The 21,406-nt window shown below is 43.0% G+C and overlaps 1 protein-coding gene across 1 annotated transcript in view; it reads left to right on the top strand.

The window, feature by feature from the left end:
- LOC109899669 (glutamate dehydrogenase, mitochondrial-like) overlaps window positions 1–21,406 on the top strand; it is a 23,212-nt gene extending 1,806 nt beyond the window's left edge. Inside the window, exons 2-13 of the mRNA XM_020495099.2 lie at window positions 8,133–8,213; window positions 8,338–8,393; window positions 9,441–9,504; window positions 10,834–10,928; window positions 13,667–13,846; window positions 14,954–15,091; window positions 15,340–15,477; window positions 15,684–15,764; window positions 17,456–17,579; window positions 18,486–18,577; window positions 19,358–19,420; window positions 20,300–21,406. Of these exons, the coding sequence (XP_020350688.1) occupies window positions 8,133–8,213; window positions 8,338–8,393; window positions 9,441–9,504; window positions 10,834–10,928; window positions 13,667–13,846; window positions 14,954–15,091; window positions 15,340–15,477; window positions 15,684–15,764; window positions 17,456–17,579; window positions 18,486–18,577; window positions 19,358–19,420; window positions 20,300–20,419 (1,232 nt within the window). The 3' untranslated portion in view covers window positions 20,420–21,406. The remainder of the gene's footprint in view (window positions 1–8,132; window positions 8,214–8,337; window positions 8,394–9,440; window positions 9,505–10,833; window positions 10,929–13,666; window positions 13,847–14,953; window positions 15,092–15,339; window positions 15,478–15,683; window positions 15,765–17,455; window positions 17,580–18,485; window positions 18,578–19,357; window positions 19,421–20,299) is intronic.

Here is a 21,406-nt window from a genome sequence, read left to right as displayed (position 1 = left end):
AGCGGTCACTTTTGCATGGGAACACAGAATCATACTAATTACTATAGTGCTTAATTATTTAACGTTTGGTTTTTGAGAGGACATGGCCACCTGACAGAGTGGGGCACCAAATAAGATGTTCAGTTTAAAAAAGGTTAAGGATACAAGAATATGTACATATCTGGCTGTGTTGGCAAAATCATTACATATCCCATCTAGCCAGGCTGGGAGAGGCTTCCTGTTGTCACAGTTCCAAGACAAGTCATGCCGTGTTCAAAACAACTGGGAACAGGGAACTCGTAAATCTTCAGGCCTCTTTTTAGAGCTCCGACTTTCAGACCTGGAGATCACTGACCTCAGGATTTGACCTCGCATTTTTCTGCGTCCCCAGTTGTCTTGAAAGCACCATAATATCTGAAAATGTAGCTAACACCGCTCGCACATGCTTTGCAAAATAAATTTAGAAGTCTGTTATTCAATTATTGCACCCACACTGCTCGTGAGTATCTGCGTTGCCAAGGGCTAAAATAGAACTCCTTTCTATTTCTGACCTAGATCGCGCTGCAAGTCCTGCCTCTCCCATCCCCTCATTGTTTTATAGAAGCAGGTACCCACATGCCATCTCCTCATTGGTTATACCCACGTGGGTGATTGAAAGATGAACTGTGTTGCTGGTTGTCGTGGTAATACCATGAAAGTTTAGATGCCAATCACCATATAAATTCAAGGATGAAAAAGCCTGGAAGGAGGAAACATGACTAGAAACGATTCGATTTACCGTTTTTATGTGTGGATTAACCTCTCTAGGATATGTGGTACGCCACCTCGCCAACAGCCAGTGAAATTGCAGGGCGCCAAATTCAAACAACAGAAATCTCATAATGAAAATTCCTTAAACATACAAGTATTATACACCATTTTAAATAAACTTCTTGTTAATCCAGCCACAGTGTCTGATTTCAAAAAGGCTTTACGGCGAAAGCACACCTTGCGATTATGTTAAGTCAGCGCCTAGCCACAGAGAAACATACAGCCATTTTCCAAAGAAGGAGAGGTGTCACAAAAGACAGAAATAGCATTAAAATTCATTGCTCACCTTTGATCTTCACCGGATGGCACTCCCAGGACTCCATTTTAGACGACAAATGTGTGTTTTGTTCGATGAAGTTCATCTTTATGTCCAAAATCTCCTTTGAAATTGGCGTGTTATGTTCAGAAATGCATCGTCTCAAACAAATATCTGGTGAAAGTGCAGAGAGCCACATCAAATTCCAGAAATACTCATCATAAACATTGATGAAAGATACAAGTGTTATACATACGATTAAAGGAACTTCTCCTTAATGCAACCGCTGTGTCAGATATCAAAAAGGCTTTACGGCGAAAGCACAACATACGATTATGTTAGGTCAGCTCCTAGCCACAGAAAACTAACATTAAAATTAATCACTTTCCTTTGATGATATTCATCTGATGACACTCCCAGGTCTCCATGTTAGACAATAAATGTTTGTTTTGTTCGATAAAGTTAATCTTTATGTCCAAATACCTCTAGTTCGAGCGTTTAGTCCAGTAATCCAAATGCACAATGTGCACTCACAAATAAGACACATTTTTTTATCATGAATCTTCAATAATATTCCAACCAGACAATTCCTTTGTCATTAGAAAGGAAAGGGAACGGAGCTCGCGCCCGATAAACAACTCAAGGCTTTTAGCCTGACCACTGGTTGAAACAGCTCTTATTCGCTCCCCTTTCACAGTAGAAGCCTGAAACAACTTTCTAAAGACTCTTGACATCTAGTGGAAGCCGTAGGAAGTCCATTCGGACCCCATAGACGCAGTATATTAGATAGGCAAATCACTTTAAAAAACTACAAACCTCAGATTTCCCACTTTCGGGTTGGATTCTTCTCAGGTTTTTGCCTGCCATATGAGTTCTGTTATACTCACATACATTATTTTAACAGTTTTAGAAACGTTAGAGTGTTTTCTATCCAAATCTACTAATTATATGCATATTCTAGCTTCTGGGCTTGAGTAGCAGGCAGTTTACTCTGGGCACCTTATTCATCCAAGCTACTCAATACTGCCCCCCGTTCCCAAAGAAGTTAATTGTCGGAGTAGAGGACATTGTGCATTTCAGGTAAAATAACAACCACATGTTTATATCCCAGGACAAATTAGCTAGCAACAGCAAGTTAGCTTGCTAGCTAATTTGTCCTATTTAGCGAACTAGCTAAATTGCCATAAATGTTTAATGCTTTTTGACCTGTCCCCAATTTAATGTAATTGGTTCAGAGTTTGTTTTGATATTTTAACCTGTGTCGTGATCGCATTTGGTGTAGGTGGACAAAATAAAATCATGTACGATGGCGCATGCACGCAGCCGGTTTGGGTTCCGTGTTAGCCTTTGGCAATGCAGACCCTCGTTGGCGCAATAATTTAACATAGATTTCTAAATGTACGCGACGTGAGCGGTGTAGTCAGCCTGTTACCCATATACCTGGATGAACTCTTCTCCTCTGTCATGGATGCCATGGTTGCCCTTAGCTAACCAACTGCATTCAATGTTGGCTGGCTAGCTAACATTAGGCTTTAACTAGCAATGTAAATGGCTTTCTGAGATACCAATAATATTACTACACAGGTTGTAGAAAAGGCCCATGGAGTTGGTGGAAGAATCTCTTAAGTCATGGCCACTTGCTCAGCTGGGCCAGGGGCACTTTAATTAGGTCAGGTGGAAATGTCAGACAGATCTCAACTCATTAAAAAGAGGAAATCGCCATCGCCCGATCTCGCTGCTTTCTCTTCCTTAACTCTGTCTAATCCAGACGTTCTGTGCGTCCATGAATCAACAGACTACCCATTAAATATACCACTTCATGGTTAAAGGAATTCCTGCCTCAGTCTCATCCATTCCTGTCACCTGACCTGTGACCACCTGTTCACCTTCACTGTCAGTCATCCTACCTGTCCACTAATCTTTCAATGGTCCTTCGAGCAGGATGATGACTGATCCAAAGACGGGTGAAAAGGAAATGGAGAAGGAAGAATTGTCTAATTCCGTACTTGATCAAGTACAGAATGTCCTGTCCAAAGGGGATTCAAGATCCGACAATGGGCGAGTAACAGAGCGGAGGTTATCCAGCACCTCCCGCCATAAGCTAGGTCCAGTAGTAGTGAACTATGGCTTTCGCAGTCTGGCGCTAACCCACAAGAGCCCACTCTAGGACTGAGATGGAGCTGCATACCAGATACCGTGAGGCACAAGCACTGCTCAGCCCTGAGTACGGCAACCCCCACTCTGCGCACCATCTAACCCAACCTGGCCAGTCAATACAATCCCCTTGGGTATATCCTGCCATACACAACCCAGGCCAAAGTCTTAGTCCAGGACCTGTGGCAGACCAAGAGGGACTGGGATGAACCAATCCACCCGGCTGACCTAGTAGAACGATGGATATGTTGGGGAACAGATGCCAAGATGGTATGTACCACCCTGTGTTGACCAACTGGGATCATGCTTGGAACTGCATGTGTTCTGTGACGCTTCAGAGTGCATCTAAGAGTGGAGGACACCCATGTCTCCTTTGTCATGGCCAGGTCCAGTGTCGCACCCAAGACGCAGTTGTCAATGCCTAGGCTGGAACTCAGTGCTGCCCTTTCCGGAGCCCAGTTGGCCTCTCGGAGTCCTGCAGGTATAAAGTGTTCGTCGGAATTCGCATTGCAGAAACCCAAGACCTAACTGAAGTCCAGGACTGGGGGTATGTTGACAGCATAAACAATCCTGCTGATGACGTTACTCGTGGTAAAACCCTTAAGGAACTGGCTCAACCCCATTGCTGGAACTTGGGACCACCATTTTTGTCCCAACCAGAGAACGAGTGGTCGACAGCTCTGTCGTGCGGCCCCTCTGCAACCAACTGAAGCTCATGAGTTAAGGAAATCCGCCCAATGCTACAGCGGAACCAACAACCGCTCTCCCTGACCTAGCACAATACCTAACACTGCCGGATCTGATCGCCGCCACACCGGACCTCAGATGGGGTGGCTTCCATACCCACCTCCCTCGCGGCAGAGACACTACTCCTCCAGCATGCACAAGCAGTTAGCTTTCCTGAGGAGCTGAAAGCCGGTAGGAAAGTGGCTAAGGACAGCCATCTTCTCTCTTGCCCCAGAATATGACCAAATCCTCGGGGTGATCAGAGTCGGAGGGAGGCTGCACATAATGTTAGCCAGTGAGCCAGCCAGCTATCGTTAGCTAGCTAGCTAGCTAACAGTACGCCTTAACTTACAATAAAAACAACTATCTGACAAAATTAGAATGTATAATATCTCAAAATGTAGCTAGACTCTTATCCGTATACATGGATGAACGCTGCTCCCTCTCTATCATGGATGCCATGTTTGCCCTTAATTTGAAGATGTAATCCGGAGATTTTATACGACAGCCGCCCGTGTTCTCTTTTCGACTCCCACCGCATTGGCAATCATACTCTGCTTCAACCAAGCATTCCAATGATTTCAAAACTTGATCAACTTCCTCCATGACAACACTGTTGATTGCTGTTTCTTCCCCATCACTGACATCAGAAGACTCTGCAATGTTTGATTCAATGGAAATGTTTTTACCTAAATCGGATTTCCTCATCGTCTGATTCATTCAGAGTAAGAGAGAGTCAGCAAGGCATGATCATCCTCCAGAAAATAGTCAATCACAACATTTTCCCACTGCACTGATCTTTGTCGATAACACCTGTTAAATTCAGTTGTGAGCAGCAGAAACACTTTTGCAGTTTTTTATATCTTTTTTTTTTTTAAGCTGTCGTACGTGGCCTCCTGAGTGCCACAGCGGTCTAAGGCACTGCATTGCGGTGCTTGAGACGTCACTACAGACCTGGGTTTGATCCCAGGTTGTGTCACAACCGGCCATACCAGGAGTCCCATAGGGCGGTGCACAATTGGCCCAGCGTCGTCTGGTTTAGGGGAGGGTTTACGTGGCTCATAGCACTCTATGCCTCTCCTGTGAAGTAGGGACGTGCCTCATACTCCTAGCTTCTGAAACGGGTTGCATTTTGTCTTGTGCTCTTTCCAGGGGTCACTCGTAAACAAAGGGGGAAAACAGATTACATATTGTCCCTGGTGGCCTTTATGACCTAGTCATATAATGAAACCCATTCCAGCTCTGGTGACCAAATCAAAGGCAGGAAGGGCGATCCTGGTTCCCGTGTTAATGTGTAATTGTAAATCACCCCCGTTGTGCATGGCCTCCTCGTGGGCCCTCGTAACAACACCACATTACATACAAAACCGACACACACCAGAGAGCGAGGGAGAGTAGCACAATCACCAGATGGTGCCACAAAGTAGTATGGGTTGCACCTCCGTCACTAGGTCGCATCATTGCCATTGTTATCAACGTTCCACAGACGCTGCAGCCACATTGGTGTCCAAAAGTAGAACGGGGGCTAATGACTGTTTCACCTAGTGATGTAGTCGAGTCACTAAATCTAGAGTCCAAATCGAGTCCCAAGTCCCCTGTACTCAAGACCAAGTGACTCGACCATTGGTGACTGACAAGTCATAGTCCCAGTGCTCGAATCCTGTTCTGAGTCACTGGATCCACATGAACTCAAAATAAAGTCAGATATCGTGTAGTGGTAAGAGGAATTTTGTCAAATTGTTTCTTTCCTTTCTTTCTGTGCCACCACGTTTGCATATAGATTACTGGTAATGTTACCAGGCCCACATTCAGTTGCAAAACGTTCTTGAACGTTACAGGTAGAAATACCATGAATAGAGCCAACGTTATTCCTTATTCAACATGTCAGAAGTATGCTTGTTCTACATAGCATATTTCTATCTAAACATTAGTCTTGCTGACCGCACCCCAGGTTGTTGGCTATAGCTAGCTAATGAGGTATCATGACTGAACAAGGTGTAGCCTAAACCAATGATTAATAGTCCAGTCCGCAAGTAGCTTACTTTTAGAACGGACCACGATATGCTTTATGAATGTAAAATGCAGTGCCGCTATTATGGGTCATATATTTTGAACGTTAAGGGCTAGAATCAAGACGTTTTCTATTCGGAAAAGAGTAAGACTTGGCTACAGAACCTGGCTATGAAATGTAGTGGGTAAGGGGGAGGGTTGAACGTCACTACAAAGAGTCTACTTTTCTATACTTAAGGGAGAGAAACATAACTAGACAGTTGTTTTACTATTAAATTCAATGCATTTTTTTTGTAATTAAGTATAGCAGCTGGTGTTTCTTAACCAGGCGAAGGGTAGCTAACTAGAAGGCTGGTGGTGACAGATCTTAGTCACAGATAATTTAGTCTTGTTTTAGTCAACTAAAATTAAATGATGTGTGTGTGTGTGTGTGTGTGTGTATATATATATATCACACTTTTTTTCTGGGTCTATTTCAGTTAGTCTCGTCAATCGCCATTGAAAAATAGTGTTTGGCGATTTATTTATTCACTGTTTTTGTTTGATATTGTACTGAACATATCTACTTTACTGTGCTGAATTGTCTACAATGGGAACTCATAGTAGTCACAAACCACAGTTGGGTCACTTGTCCATATGTCACTGGCATACAGTAGGTGTATGCCTATCGCCTATGGCAGATTGTTAAGAATGAAATCTGATTTGTTGAAGGAAAGTGGTGGTGATTAAACTAATCACACCAAACCACAATTATTTCCCCAGGGGAAATACATTAATCTCCTTTCAATCCTAAATCCTGTTTGGTCTGCTTTTGAATAGAACACCTTTCCCAAAATCTGTTCTCTGCATCAAGTTTTAACCATTAGCTTCATATTGCACTAATTAGAAATATCCTACTTTTTATGCAGCTATTAAAAGCTTCAGTGTCTTCAGAAGTAGAAGGGTTTGTGAGGTAATATGTGTAGTATATAGTGGTAGTCAGTGAACAAGACAAACCTGCCAGGACCACACCCAGTTTCCATCTCACTATGTTTTTTCTCTTTGTGGAGGAGAGGAGTGGAGGGGGCCTGGCCTGCGGTCTCAGGAGTGAGGGAGTTTTTTTAAGCTGGCCCCGGGTGGGTGGAGTTTGCACTGGGTGAAAGTGATTGATGGTATTAGCTTTAAAACCTGGCTGCCTTCCAGGCGTGAGCAGGGCACCCCATTCAAAGCATTATGGTGAAGTCTACTCAACAAAGTGACGTATGTCAGACACATGGAGTAATGATTTAGGATTCTGAGTTTTTGCACGCGAAAGTGTTTTGGTTTTGATTAAAAGGGGGGGGGGCTTTATCTGCCTTCACGAGGAAAACTAGTTTGAAAGTTTAAGCATACATTTGTGTTTCTGAACAATGCACCATACTGCCTGGTTGACAATAGGACTGGGCGGAGCAGATTACTGTTTGAGAAGGGCGCTCCTACCTCCCTGCTTTTGCCCGGTCGCATTACAGGCCATAGCCTGGTGCAACCCGGTTCAGCCTAATTGAATCCCCTCAGTGAGTCATAGCGCTAGGCGGTGTGTGTGTGGTTTCTACCTCCCTCAAATGCAAGCGTCTCCTCTCCTACGGAGCTCTAGTGTAACTCTCAGACACTGGGCAGCTGCAACCATTTTGTGCATTTCCTAAAACTGCCTCCCTGCGATAACTACAAGAGGCCTAGTATGAAATGGAGTATTTGGATTTTGTAAAATAAACAAAATGGGGTCTTGTTCCAGAGCTGACTGGGCTGGCATAGACCAGGGCTAGTCTACATTGGACAAATTGTGCCCTCTATTTCTCTCCCGCTCATACTCCTCTAACAAGTTATTTTTTTTATGAGTGGTTCTGAGACCAGTTAAAGGCTTAGTAATCAGGGTGCAAAATACCCCCTAGCTTGTGATTGTGTGTGAGTAGGCTAATTGCATTAGTCCACCTCCTTGTGTTGGAGAATAAAATCCCAAACTGATGAAGCTAGTGGGATCGCTGGTTTTATTGTACAGCAACTTATTAAGACATTGTTTTCATTATGCAGAAAGTATAAAGTTAAAGTATACCATTTTTCCTAATATTCTTATACACACGTACTCTAGCTAGAGATGAAAATGGGGGAAACAACTTTTTTTCAGCCAAGTCTGATATCACAGGTTTCGCTCTACTAACTCTGTCATGTTGTGTTTTTCCAGGTATCCGTTACAGCACCGAGGTGTCTGTCGACGAGGTGAAAGCCCTGGCCTCGCTGATGACATACAAATGTGCTGTCGTGGGTAAGGGCTTTTTCTAAGCCTACACAGTATATTCTAGACACAAGTCCTCCAGACATAAGTCATTTTTTATATGGCCTATTGCTGTTCTTTCTGTTGCAACCCCGTCCATTTAAATCCTTTACAGATGTGCCGTTTGGAGGAGCCAAAGCTGGAGTGAAGATCAATGTAAAGAATTACACTGTGGGTATTCGTTTGTTTCTGGATTCGCCAGAGTATTTGATGACCTACTTATTATTGATGTCCTTTCACCCAGTCACGTGTCACTTTCACATTAGCTTTAGGGTGTGTTCCCTTTCAACAAGGCCATTTGGTCTTTTATTGTGAAATGGTTTATCTGTGACTCTCAGAGCTTAGCATACAGGCTCACATTACCAAGTCATCTAAACTAGTGATTAGAGTGCTGTCAAGGCATTTAATTTTTACCTCCCTTGGTTCGTTGCTCTGTATTTACCCCTTGTGCAGGATGTTCTAGTATGTGACCATACAGTGGAGTTTGTTTTCGCAGTGATAGGAACAAGGATGAGGGAATCTCCACCTTCAACTTTGACCCCAAAATAGCTGAGATTACGTATAGAAAATGATTTATCATGAATACAAAATATGCATATCCTGCACTTAATAAGGTTCTCTTTTGAATTTGCAAATGACTTGATTAAGTGCAGGTTGTACATACTGTATCAGAAGTTATTAATATATTGAATATCTTGTGTAAAATAATAGATCGCCCCATTCAGTGTTCTATAGAGCTCTACACAGGAAGCTGTTAGTCAGTGGGATCTCGCTCCCCTTCCTGTTGCCAGCCCAGTGCTGACCCATCCCGTCTGTTGTTGCCAGTGGCCCTAGGGCTCCATTAGACATTGGCAGCTCTGCTCTGGGGGAGAACTGCTGAGCCATCAGCTGGTAGACATCATGACTGGGACACCCACCCCCCTCTTATCTGCTAGGCTGCTGGCTCTGAAAGTTGAAGCATTTTAGTCACTGATACTCAAGAACTTTCTGTCCTTGAGCCAGGTGGATGAGTGTCACTTTTGGTGTTCTTTTGAATAAATTCAAGTAATCCAGCTTTTAATTTAGTCGTATTAACTTACCTGAAGACGATGTTGCTTCTTAATATTTGAGTAGGACGTTTTTGTTCTGTGATAGTAGTGCCTTTACTTCTTTTGTCTGACTTTACTACCAGTGAAATATGCAATGCCCTTTTATCATACCGTTATACTCTGTGTGCAGGACAATGAACTGGAGAAAATCACCAGAAGATTCACCATTGAGCTGGCCAAGAAGGGTTTTATTGGTGAGTTGTGTCTGTGTCCAGGGGAACATTGAAGGCTGCTGGTGAATATCTGGCGGTAATGTCTATGGCCGCATGAACACATGGTCCCCTGGAATGGGTCTGCCTTCCCCCTAGCCCATACTGTCAGAGGCAGGGTTTCATGAGCCCACAGTGCAGTACACACAAATGGCCACGATGCGAGAGGGGTTAAACAAAAGGCTTGACAAGGCATGAAGGCAGCTTGACCTTCCAGGAATCACAAGGGGAAACCTCTCAGGATGGGAATACAGGGAAAACGGTACACCAGAAACTATCTAAAACGCAATAATCCACAAAATATTTTTTGGGGGTTTTGACATCGCAATTAGAGAAGGAGTTCACATTAACGTCACATTTCCTTGTAACAATTCCCTATCACTCCCGAGGATGTCCGCTTGTTTAAGAGTTATTTTAGGGTTATGTATTCAATGCTTGTGCCTGTGACCTATTAGGGGCTTCTAGCATGACAAGTCCACATTGTTTCAAAAGACAAGAATTGCTCACTTTGTCGCTATTTGTTATCCAAAGCTGTAAATGTGGTCCACATGGTCACCAATCAGCAAGGTATCAGACCAGTCCAGAGGAGCCTGTTATTAAAAGGCATCCCCAACATTCTCCCATAGAGGGAGGAGGGGACTGTTTGTATAGCTACATGTTTTAGAATAGACTGACGAGTTTCAGAAGAAAGTCCTTTGTTTCTGGACATTTTGAGCCTGTAATCGAACCCACAAATGCTGATGCTCCAGACACTCAATTGGTCTAAAGGCCGGTGTTATTGCTTCTCAAATCAGAACAACAGTTCTCAGCTGTGCTAACATAATTGCAAAAGGGTTTTCTAATGATCAATTAGCCTTTTAAAATGATTAACTTGGATTAGCTAACACAATGTGCCATTGGAACACAGGAGTGATGGTTGCTGATAATGGGCCTATGTAGATATTCCATTCAAAATCTTCAGTTTCCAGCTACAATAGTAATTTACAACATTAACAATGTCTACACTGTATTTCTGATCAATTCAATGTTGTTTTAATGGACAAGGACATTTCTAAGTGACCCCAAACTTTTGAACGGTGTGTGTGTGTGCTTAAGGGGTGTGTAACCCTGCACGGCAACCATACCCTCTGGCACTGTGTCTTCCGTACACTGCCATAGCTTCAAAGTGGGCCATGAGTGCCTCTATTGTTTCACAGCAATATATTTAGATGGGTCTGCATGTTTCAGTATTGGTTGTTTCTTTTTTACTGAAGCCATTTTAGTTATCCTATAAGTTTACTTTAAAATGACATTATTTTGTCTTTCTCCTGTCAGGACCTGGCATTGATGTCCCTGCCCCTGACATGAGCACTGGAGAGCGGGAGATGTCATGGATCGCTGACACCTATGCCAACACCATGGGCCATCATGTACGTGTTCCCTGTATAAACTCACTGCCCTCTCCAACAATAGACATTGAGTTTTCCCCAGAACTTCCTATCAACTAAGTTAAATGGCTTTTAACAATTACTGTAAACCACTGAAATGAAGGAAAAGGAAATGCGTATACAGGTAACTGCCAAAATACAGAGAAATGGCAACACAAAAGTGTCTTATTGGGGTGTTGGTCCACCGCGAGCCGTCAGAACAGCTTCAATGCGCCTTGGCTTAGATTCTGCCTGGAAGGGATGCAACACCATTCTTCCACAAGAAATTCCATAATTTGGTGTTTTGTTGATGGTGGTGGAAAAGGCCGTCTCGGGCGCCGCTCCAGAATGTTCCATCAGTGTTCAATTGGATTGAGAGACACGCATACACCCATTAAACCACCTATGCTCCTTTGAGACCCCCTTTCAAAGTCACCGAGATCTCCTCTACTAGCAACTGGCCATTTTTATACATGACCCTAAGCATGATGGGATGTTAACTGCCTAATTAACTCAAGAACCTCACTTATGTGGAATAACCTGCATTCAATATACTTTGTATCCCTCACTTTCTCAAGTGTTTGCTTTATTTAGGCTAGTATATACGTAACTTTCTCAGGTGTTTGCTTTATTTAGGCTAGTATATACGTAACTTTCTCAAGTGTTTGCTTTATTTAGGCTAGAATATACGTAACTTTCTCAGGTGTTTGCTTTATTTAGGCTAGTATATACGTAACTTTCTCAGGTGTTTGCTTTATTTAGGCTAGTATATACGTAACTTTCTCAAGTGTTTGCTTTATTTAGGCTAGTATATACGTAACTTTCTCAGGTGTTTGCTTTATTTAGGCTAGTATATACGTAACTTTCTCAGGTGTTTGCTTTATTTAGGCTAGTATATACGTAACTTTCTCAAGTGTTTGCTTTATTTAGGCTAGAATATACGTAACTTTCTCAGGTGTTTGCTTTATTTAGGCTAGTATATACGTAACTTTCTCAGGTGTTTGCTTTATTTAGGCTAGTATATACGTAACTTTCTCAGGTGTTTGCTTTATTTAGGCTAGAATATACGTAACTTTCTCAGGTGTTTGCTTTATTTAGGCTAGTATATACGTAACTTTCTCAGGTGTTTGCTTTATTTAGGCTAGTATATACGTAACTTTCTCAGGTGTTTGCTTTATTTAGGCTAGTATATACGTAACTTTCTCAGGTGTTTGCTTTATTTAGGCTAGTATATACGTAACTTTCTCAGGTGTTTGCTTTATTTAGGCTAGTATATACGTAACTTTCTCAGGTGTTTGCTTTATTTAGGCTAGAATATACGTAACTTTCTCAGGTGTTTGCTTTATTTAGGCTAGTATATACGTAACTTTCTCAGGTGTTTGCTTTATTTAGGCTAGAATATACGTAACTTTCTCAGGTGTTTGCTTTATTTAGGCTAGAATATACGTAACTTTCTCAGGTGTTTGCTTTATTTAGGCTAGTATATACGTAACTTTCTCAGGTGTTTGCTTTATTTAGGCTAGTATATACGTAACTTTCTCAGGTGTTTGCTTTATTTAGGCTAGAATATACGTAACTTTCTCAGGTGTTTGCTTTATTTAGGCTAGTATATACGTAACTTTCTCAGGTGTTTGCTTTATTTAGGCTAGTATATACGTAACTTTCTCAGGTGTTTGCTTTATTTAGGCTAGTATATACGTAACTTTCTCAGGTGTTCCTCTGCTTTGCATATTTTATCACCATTAATCTGTTCGTGTCTTATCACCCTGATAACGAAGCGATTGTTACACAACCGCAGACCACAAAGCTGAGCTTATCTGTGTATGGTTGCTGAAGTTGTGATTATTCTGTTTGCACACTAGCCATCCCTATTGTCTTTGCTGAGTAAACATCTCCACTATGTCACTGTTTTTTTCCCCTATCCCTTTTGTTGATTAGCGTTTTTCCAGGAAGTTCTGCTGGCCTCGTAACCGTCGCTCCTTGGCTCCAGACAGTATTCTGAGATCCATTTCCAATCGCCCTGGCGGTAGAGGAAGTGCTTTGACTTTCCATAAACTGACACTTCTACCAGTATTTTCTTGTCATAAGGCTACTGTTCCAGTTCTAATGACAGCGTTTCGAAAGACGAAGCTCAACCAGTCTCTTGCTGTATTGCATGCTCATATATGTTTTGTTGATTGTCAGGGAAGAGGTCAGGGAGCACTCCAAAAGGTAAAGCATTTCAACTGTACACTACAACTTCTACCCTATAGCATAGTCATAGAAGTTGGTCTCAGTCTAAAAACAGCACTATGAAGAGACGTGTGCTCTTGTGCTGTCTAGGATTAGGCTTATCATAGTTTGAGGACAGGACAGTGCTGTGGACGATACCAGTATTGTGATATTTGTTAGTATCGTGGCAAGGAAATGAAACACAAAGCGGATTTAACTTCTTGAAGAAAACCGAGAAGAGGGCACAGTGTGACTTTTGTTTTTTTGGCATAGTCATCGACTGCAGATTTCTAATTAGATTTGTTTCTGAGTCAAATATTTCTTTCGTGGAGTCTCGCTAGATCCCTATCTTTTCCCCTTGAAAGATTTGTCTTCAGTAGATCCCAACATATGTTGTCGACACTGTCCAGAGTACCTAATACAAGGTTTACAAAATATGTATAATAAAATGGCCGACTGAGGAATTTGTTTTCTTTGAAGTTGCTAATTCCACCACTAACCAACCACACGCTCCTCTCCTCTGTGTCCAGGACATCAATGCCCATGCCTGTGTGACTGGTAAGCCCATCAGCCAGGGGGGCATCCACGGCAGGATCTCAGCCACCGGGCGTGGAGTATTCCACGGCATCGAGAACTTCATCAACGAGACGGCCTACATGACCCAGTTGGGCCTGAGCCCCGGCTTCGCCGACAAGACCTTTGTCATCCAGGTACACAGACACGGCACTTATTGATTAGGAATGGCATTTCATTAAGCGTCTTTCATCAGGTTTCAAAGCAATAAGAGGTTTGGCTCTGCACCTAACAGTGTCTTCTGTTATGGCAGCGCTGTTTAATGCAATGTATGCATCTACTTCAGCACTGCTTATATGTCTACAGAATGACTGTACCTTTTGGCACTGAGACCAAGCAATAAGCCTTTATGTTCCACATATAGATTCCCCCCCTCATGTTGACAAGATATCAGCTGTACGTGATTCAGTGCAAAATTGGCCAGAGAATCAATTCCTCTGTTCTGCAGCCTTCTAATGTAATTATGGGAAATGTCATTAGGAAAACATCTTGGAGGCCAGATTTAATTCGATCCAGATGCCTTTTTTAAAAAATGTGTCTGTAATCTAACGCATACTTATCCCTTGAAATCCATACCTCACGAGCATGTTTCTGCTCGCCTGGAAAGACCGTGGGGAGGGAGTGCCGTCAGTAATCTAGGTTGCTGACTTGTGTCTTTCTATTGGCCGCTGCTGTAGTGGAGCTGCCTACTTTCCTCATGACATAAATAATTGATATCTGAGTGATGTATGAATATGTTCCCGGATGTTAAAAGGTATTGGAATATCCACTCTGCTTGGTTGTCATCAGATCAAGCACAACATGTATTTTCGTTTTGGTTAGAGGTAGCAACATTCGAGGCTACTATTGGATGGAACCCACGAGGTCGGTATTATCACGAACAGACGGGATAATGGCTCGTTAGCAAGGTGTTCCATTTGGATGTGTAGAGGACTGTCCTCCCTCCTACAGTAGAACACATTGCTACTGCTAATTACAATCTCTACTTATTACTGTGTCCTCATTAGCGTTACCGAACAATAAACTCATTGGACCAGAAGACACTACATGACATGTTTACTGTGCCAACCGAGCATGTGTCTCATGAACAAGAACATAAACGTAAATGGACATTTGGTGCAAACAAGCGGAACAGGCTTAGCAACGCGTGAATTGTCTACCACAGGGCACCTAGGTTGGAACCTTTTTGGCCCATTTTCTCTCTTTTATTCTGAAGCGTGTCATTCTTCTTCCTCTTCTCCCAGGGTTTCGGTAACGTGGGCATGCACTCCATGCGTTACCTGCACCGTTTCGGTGCCAAGTGTGTCGGTGTTGGAGAGATGGATGGAAGCATCTGGAACCCCAATGGCATCGACCCCAAGGAGCTGGAGGACTACAAGCTGGTCAGTACACAACTCCTAGCTACGGTCAATAGCCTGCAGGTCGCCCGACCTCTGGCTGTTCCCTGTCCTTGTGGGGAGCACAGTGGAGCGTACTGTCTAAGGCTACCACCTAGAGGACGTACAGTGTCGCTACACTCTGAAAGTCCCCCACAGCCATACAGCCATCTGAGACGGATGACAAGTGGTACTGTCTGTCTACTTTATCTCTCTGTGTCTCCTTCTCTCTCGTCTCTCCTCCTTCTCACCAGCAACACGGCACCATCGTGGGCTTCCCCAACTCTACACCGTACGAAGGCAGCATCCTGGAGGCCGACTGTGACATCCTGATCCCCGCCGCCAGCGAGAAGCAGCTGACCAGGAACAATGCGCACAAAATCAAAGCCAAGGTCAGACCAGCATTGGGCGATGTGCAACAATTCCACATGAATGTGTTTGTTCCAGTCAGTTTGACCCGAGCAGGCTAATCGGGGGTGTTTAGTCATGTTTATGTAAGTTATGTAAAACGTACACAATCATCACTAACAGTAAAAACACATTTGTGGAGAGCTGTATTCTGTACGTTGATTGTATTTAAATCCTCTGTTTGTTCCAGATCATTGCTGAGGGAGCCAACGGCCCCACCACTCCGGACGCTGACAAGATCTTCCTGGAGAGGAATATCATGGTGATTCCTGTAAGAGGCTGCATTCATATTTCAGACTGCATATGAATTAATTATCCATTTATCCACTTGTGTAGTTGGGAAATATTTATCATGTTTGTATATTATTTATACCTCGCATGCAACCCGTAATAACTGTAGCGTGTATGCTAACAAATTCTATTAAATTAACTATCTGACTCCATAAAGATGATTTAGCAATGTGCAAGAGACTGTAGTTGAGTTAAAGTATTAGAAAGGTCTGGGAATGGAATTCTAAAGGCTAATTGATTTAATTACATTGTAAAATGAACAAATTCACATACAAGGCTTAAAGGGATACTTTGGGATTTTGTCATTGAGGCCCTTTATCTACTTCCCCAGGGTCAGATGAACTCGTGGATACCATGTGCTAGCAGTTTGAAGGGAGTTGCTAACTAGCTCTAACGCAATTGCTAACTAGCGTCAGCGCAGTGACTGGAAGTCTATGGGTATCTGCTAGCATGCTAGTAGATACCCAGTTTTCAGCTGTGCTAACATAATTGCAAAAGGGGTTTCTGATGATCAATTAGCGTTCTTAAAATGATAAACTCCGATTAGCTAACACAACGTGCCATTGGAACACAGGAGTGATGGTTGCTGATAATGGGCCTCTGTACGCCTATGTAGATATTCCATACAAGATCAGCTATTTCCAACTACAATAGTCATTTACAACATTAACAATGTCTACACTGTATTTCTGATCAATTCAATGTTATTTAAATGGACAAAACATGTGCTTTTCTTTCAAAAACAAGAATATTTATAAGTGACCCCAAACTTTTGAACGATAGTGTAGATACAGGGCCTCATTGCCAAAATCCCGACATATCCCTTTAAGTTACAAGGCATTACTAATATTTCAAAGCATTATTCAAGGCATGAGAGGGAGAGAACGAGACAAAGAATCCATTGCTTGTGCCTTAGCTCATGGGAGAGGGAGACTGAGAGAGAGACGTCATAGCCTGAAAAGCCACGCCCCAGGTATCCCTGGGGTGGCGAGAGAAAGAGGGCGAGTGTGTCTCACCAGCGCAGGTCAGGAACAAAGAGAGACACAATGAAGCTAATACCCTTTTTCTAACCCTTTGAATATGTTTATATTTAAATCTGAGTTGTTAACTCAACAGTAATCCTATTGGTCAACTTCCAATCAGATAGCAGACCTACAGGATGTTTTCACAACAGAACCTACTGCTTCACAGAGATGTGAGAAAATGGGGAATGGCAAGAGCAACGCGGAGAATGCTGAATTCTTGAGAAGACAAACCCTCTTACTTAGAGTTGATAGGAGTCCCTTCAGGGGCTGGCCCGCCCTACACCTGTAGCAGGTTCCATTAGATTCTGTTGTTCCTGGAGACGTAGATATTTTTAGAGTCGGTTTCACAGACCAAGATCAACAACAGAAAAATAGCCTGGAAGTAGGCCAGATTCTGACTTGTTAAATCTACATGAAGACTGGGATTTCAGGAACATTGATGAGTTGGATTGCATACCTCTGGGTTCCAGAGTCTGACTCTACTTCTTTGAGTGGAGATGAATCATAGTCCAGGGATATTTTAAGACAATGCATACAATAACAATTATCATACATTTGATTTAGAAATCAATATAGTGCGGATAGTTGCTTCATCTGTCTCTGTGACTTCACAGCTCTTGATTCGCCCTCTCTCTTGTTTATTTAGGACATGTACCTGAATGCTGGTGGAGTGACTGTCTCCTACTTTGAGTGGCTGAAGAACCTGAACCATGTCAGCTACGGTAGACTGACCTTCAAGTACGAGAGGGACTCCAACTACCACCTGCTCAGTAAGTCTGACATTTCTCTACCTGTAGCGAAGCACTCGCTCCTACTAAGTTCAGCCTGCTCTCTGTTAAGTCACAAAGATGGATGTTGTTGATCTTGTATTATACTAAAGTGTAAATCTTTAATTACTTCCCCGTGTCAATGGGGAGATTTGTTAGAATGGGAATGAGAACTATTAGAAATGTCAAACCCGAGGCTGATTAAACACACTGTTGTTTTTTTACAGCTGTGACTCATGTTGCACATAAAAAATGTATTGGACTGCAGAGTAGGCACGCAGACACACACACACGCACAGCACACAGAGTACAGCCCCTCCTTCTGTGCCTGGTGAGCGAGAACATTATTGTCAGTCACTTTATGTAGGGTTTCCAGGAAGAGGTGGATGCTGACTGTCTGCAGGCCTTGTCTAACACTCACCCTCTTTCTCTCTTCCCGGTCTATCAGCAGCATCAATGAGGCAGTCTGATATTGTGCACATGCATTTTCACACAAAAGCCCCTCAGAACATGTATGTAGATTCGGTTGTCAGTACATTGCAGTGGAGGACTGAGCTGGGGTTAAGCTAGTCGCTGAGTGGGATGGTTTCTGAATATTTCAGAAGCTGAAGCCATTCCCTAGTCTCACGAGAGTGGCAAGACTGGGCAGTGTTGGAGACGTGGAAAAGAGCTCAGAATAGATACGGCTGTGAATTGCCAAACACGTAACGTTTTTGTAGAAAGAGAACATTTATACCAGATTATTAATGCAGGTGAACTAACTATAAAATGACCTAAAGGTGAAGATTTATGAGCTGTATCCTTCATGATGGTTCAATGAGGATTTAGTCAGATTCATATCCATATTCACTACAACATAATATACATCATCTAGTCATATACATATGAACTGTCTGTGGTCTCCCTCAGTGTCCGTCCAGGAGAGTCTGGAGAGGAAGTTTGGGAAGCACGGAGGAGCCATCCCTGTGGTCCCTACCTCTGAGTTCCAGGCCAGGATCGCTGTGAGTACAACCCTTCCCACACTGGCCTTTCTATGATCCTGGATTACTCTCCCTTCAATCAAACAATATTTTATTAAGATATGAAATACACTATATATACAAAAGTATGTGGACACCCGTTCAAATGAGTGGATTTGGCTATTTCGGGTCACACTCGTTGATGGCAGGTGAATAAAGTTGAGCACACAGCCATGCAATCTCCATAGAAAAATGTTGGCTGTAGAATGGCCTTACTGAAGAGCTCTGACTTTCAACGTGGCACCTTTCCAACAAGTCAGTTGGTCAAAATTCTGCCCTGCTAGAGCTGCCCCGGTCAACTGTAAGTGCTGTTATTGAGATGTGGAAACGTCCAGGAGCAACCGGCTCAACCGCAAAGTGGTAAGCCACACAAGCTCACAGAACAGGGCTGCTGAAGTGCATAGAGCGTAAAAAATTCTGTCCTTGGTTGCAACACTCTACATGGTCAAAATGTAGCACTACATGACCAAGAGTATATGGACACCTGCTGGTCAAACATCTCATTCCAGAATCATGGCGGTGAGCTCTACATCACTCCAGCCGACACTTGGCCTTGCGCATGGTGCCCTTTGGCTTGTGTGCGGCTGCTCGGCCATGGAAAACAAACAGCTTTTGTGCTGACGTTGCTTCCAGATGCAGTTTGGAACTCTGTATATCACAGTTAAGCTGCATTTCTCCAGAAATGAGTAAGGGTTTAGTTTAGTGGGCTAAATGTGAGCTCTGAGCCCTATTTTCAATGTATTTTTCTCTTTTTGATTCCAGGGAGCTTCAGAGAAGGACATTGTGCACTCAGGACTGGCCTACACCATGGAGAGGTCTGCCAGGGTAAGAGGCCGATTGCTTAAACATGATTATCTGGGCTAAATGGTTCCTCACAGGTCCAGGGACAGGGGTTTTATTCAAAGGAAATGCTGTGTTAATCCAACACAAGGTCCTGAGGCATCCCATTACTCCTGTTCGGGGAAATGAAGTCTTGAAAGTTGAAGTCATGCTTCAATGGTCCAGTGACAAGCTCCATTTCTGTTTTACACATCTCATTACCCAAACAGCACTAAGCTCATATTGCCTTTTCACTGCTATCTTGCCACCATTTTTTTTGTTCCTCATTCAAGCTCATAAAATAAATCGCTCTCGAACATGGTACACACCCACATCCACACCCACATCCTCTTTCACCGGTTTGCTGTGCGTGCGAGCAGTGGTAACTGGAGCAGCCAGGGCTTTGTTAGTCTCTCATCATTGCTAAGGCCCAGCACTGATGCCAGAGAGAGCAGAGATAGGATGAAGATTCAGACCGTTACCCTGCTCCCCTCTACCATTAACACACTATCTATCCCACAAACACTGATGACTTTAATGTCACGTCTGACTGAGGATCCAGCCTTTGTGGAATGACATCCCCCTGCATCATATGGGGTTGCCTATACCATCTCCCAGGAAATGTCGTAGTCTGTGCAGACATACTGCATGAGAGTCTGCTGGTTTGTTACTTGCTTATTGCTCCCTGGGGGTTATTTCTTTAAAAGTACACATAGAGATGCTTTATTGTCCTGTGGAAATGGATCACTGCATTGATAATGGAACAATAGTGGTGTATTGCTGTAGGTAAGAAATGGAGGATGGGAAAATAATGATTACTTGAAGGGACACGGAGATGAATATCTTGGTTGAGTTTATATTCTTTGTTTTCTCTCCCCTTTTTAGCAAATCATGCGCACCGCTAACAAGTACAACCTGGGCCTTGACCTGAGGACGGCAGCGTACGTCAACGCCATCGAGAAGGTCTTCAAGGTGTACAACGAGGCTGGTGTTACCTTCACATAGGCGGCTCCTCACCACCCCGCCCGCCTCCGTCTGTCTGTCCGTCCACCCGAGCAGACCCAGGCCCCACCCCCACCCCCCCCCCAACAATCACACAACATATCAAGTGTTTACATTTTACACATGACCGTTAGCTTTACTCGTTGTATATGTAAAACCAGCCAAGCAATATGCACATTCTTTTGCGTTCTCATGTCTTTAAGAGAACCCATGTTCTAGCTTGCCTTAAACCCAGTAGGGCTGTTCTATGACGCTACTGTGTCTATGGTCATTTTTTTCCTTTACTGTAGAAACCTCAGTCATTCTATGGACTCCAACCCATTTATTCCTGTTACTATATTCTTATGTCAGTAAACACCAAAAATTCTGGTCTACAGCTTTCACGGGATACTGCTTTTATGAATCAGTGTTGTGCTTTTTCAGCATCTGTTGTGGATCTACAGACAGATTTGAGTAATAAGTTAGTCAATATAATAGAATGTAGAGCATATCAGAAACACACTTAAAGCCTTAATTGCACCGGTTTCTCCTGTGGTGAAATGGAGCAAATGTTTACCTAAATGGAGAATGTTTTCTTACCTACACCAGAATGTTCTTTCTATTTAAAGTCTACCACTAAGACTTCAGTGTGCTTATAAAGCAGTGCACAACATGTGCTTCTACACTATTCAAGATGATATCATAAAATATATTTGTTACAAATACAGACTTATTATATGTTTGTAAGTAGGTTGGCACAACATTAAAACGCTGAATTCCAGAAGATTGTTCTGTTCACCGTTTCGGTGCCTTTGTTCTAAATCTGAACGCTTTGTCTTGCCTCAGAATTTGACCCATATCAGAATGGTTTCTGTGCTGAAGGCTACTGGAAGGGGAGATGGGAGGGAATATGTGAGAATGGCCTTGATTGACTGCTTGGGGATTCTATGTAAGAGAATTTGTACTGCCTTTTTGTTGATACAGAATTAAACTTTAAAATGCTCAATTGTT

Source organism: Oncorhynchus kisutch, linkage group LG11 (genome assembly GCF_002021735.2).
Source record: "Oncorhynchus kisutch isolate 150728-3 linkage group LG11, Okis_V2, whole genome shotgun sequence".
In the NCBI taxonomy this organism is placed as follows: domain Eukaryota; kingdom Metazoa; phylum Chordata; class Actinopteri; order Salmoniformes; family Salmonidae; genus Oncorhynchus; species Oncorhynchus kisutch.
Note: the sequence above shows the minus strand (reverse complement) of the source record. Positions and strands in the feature narration are given on the sequence as shown.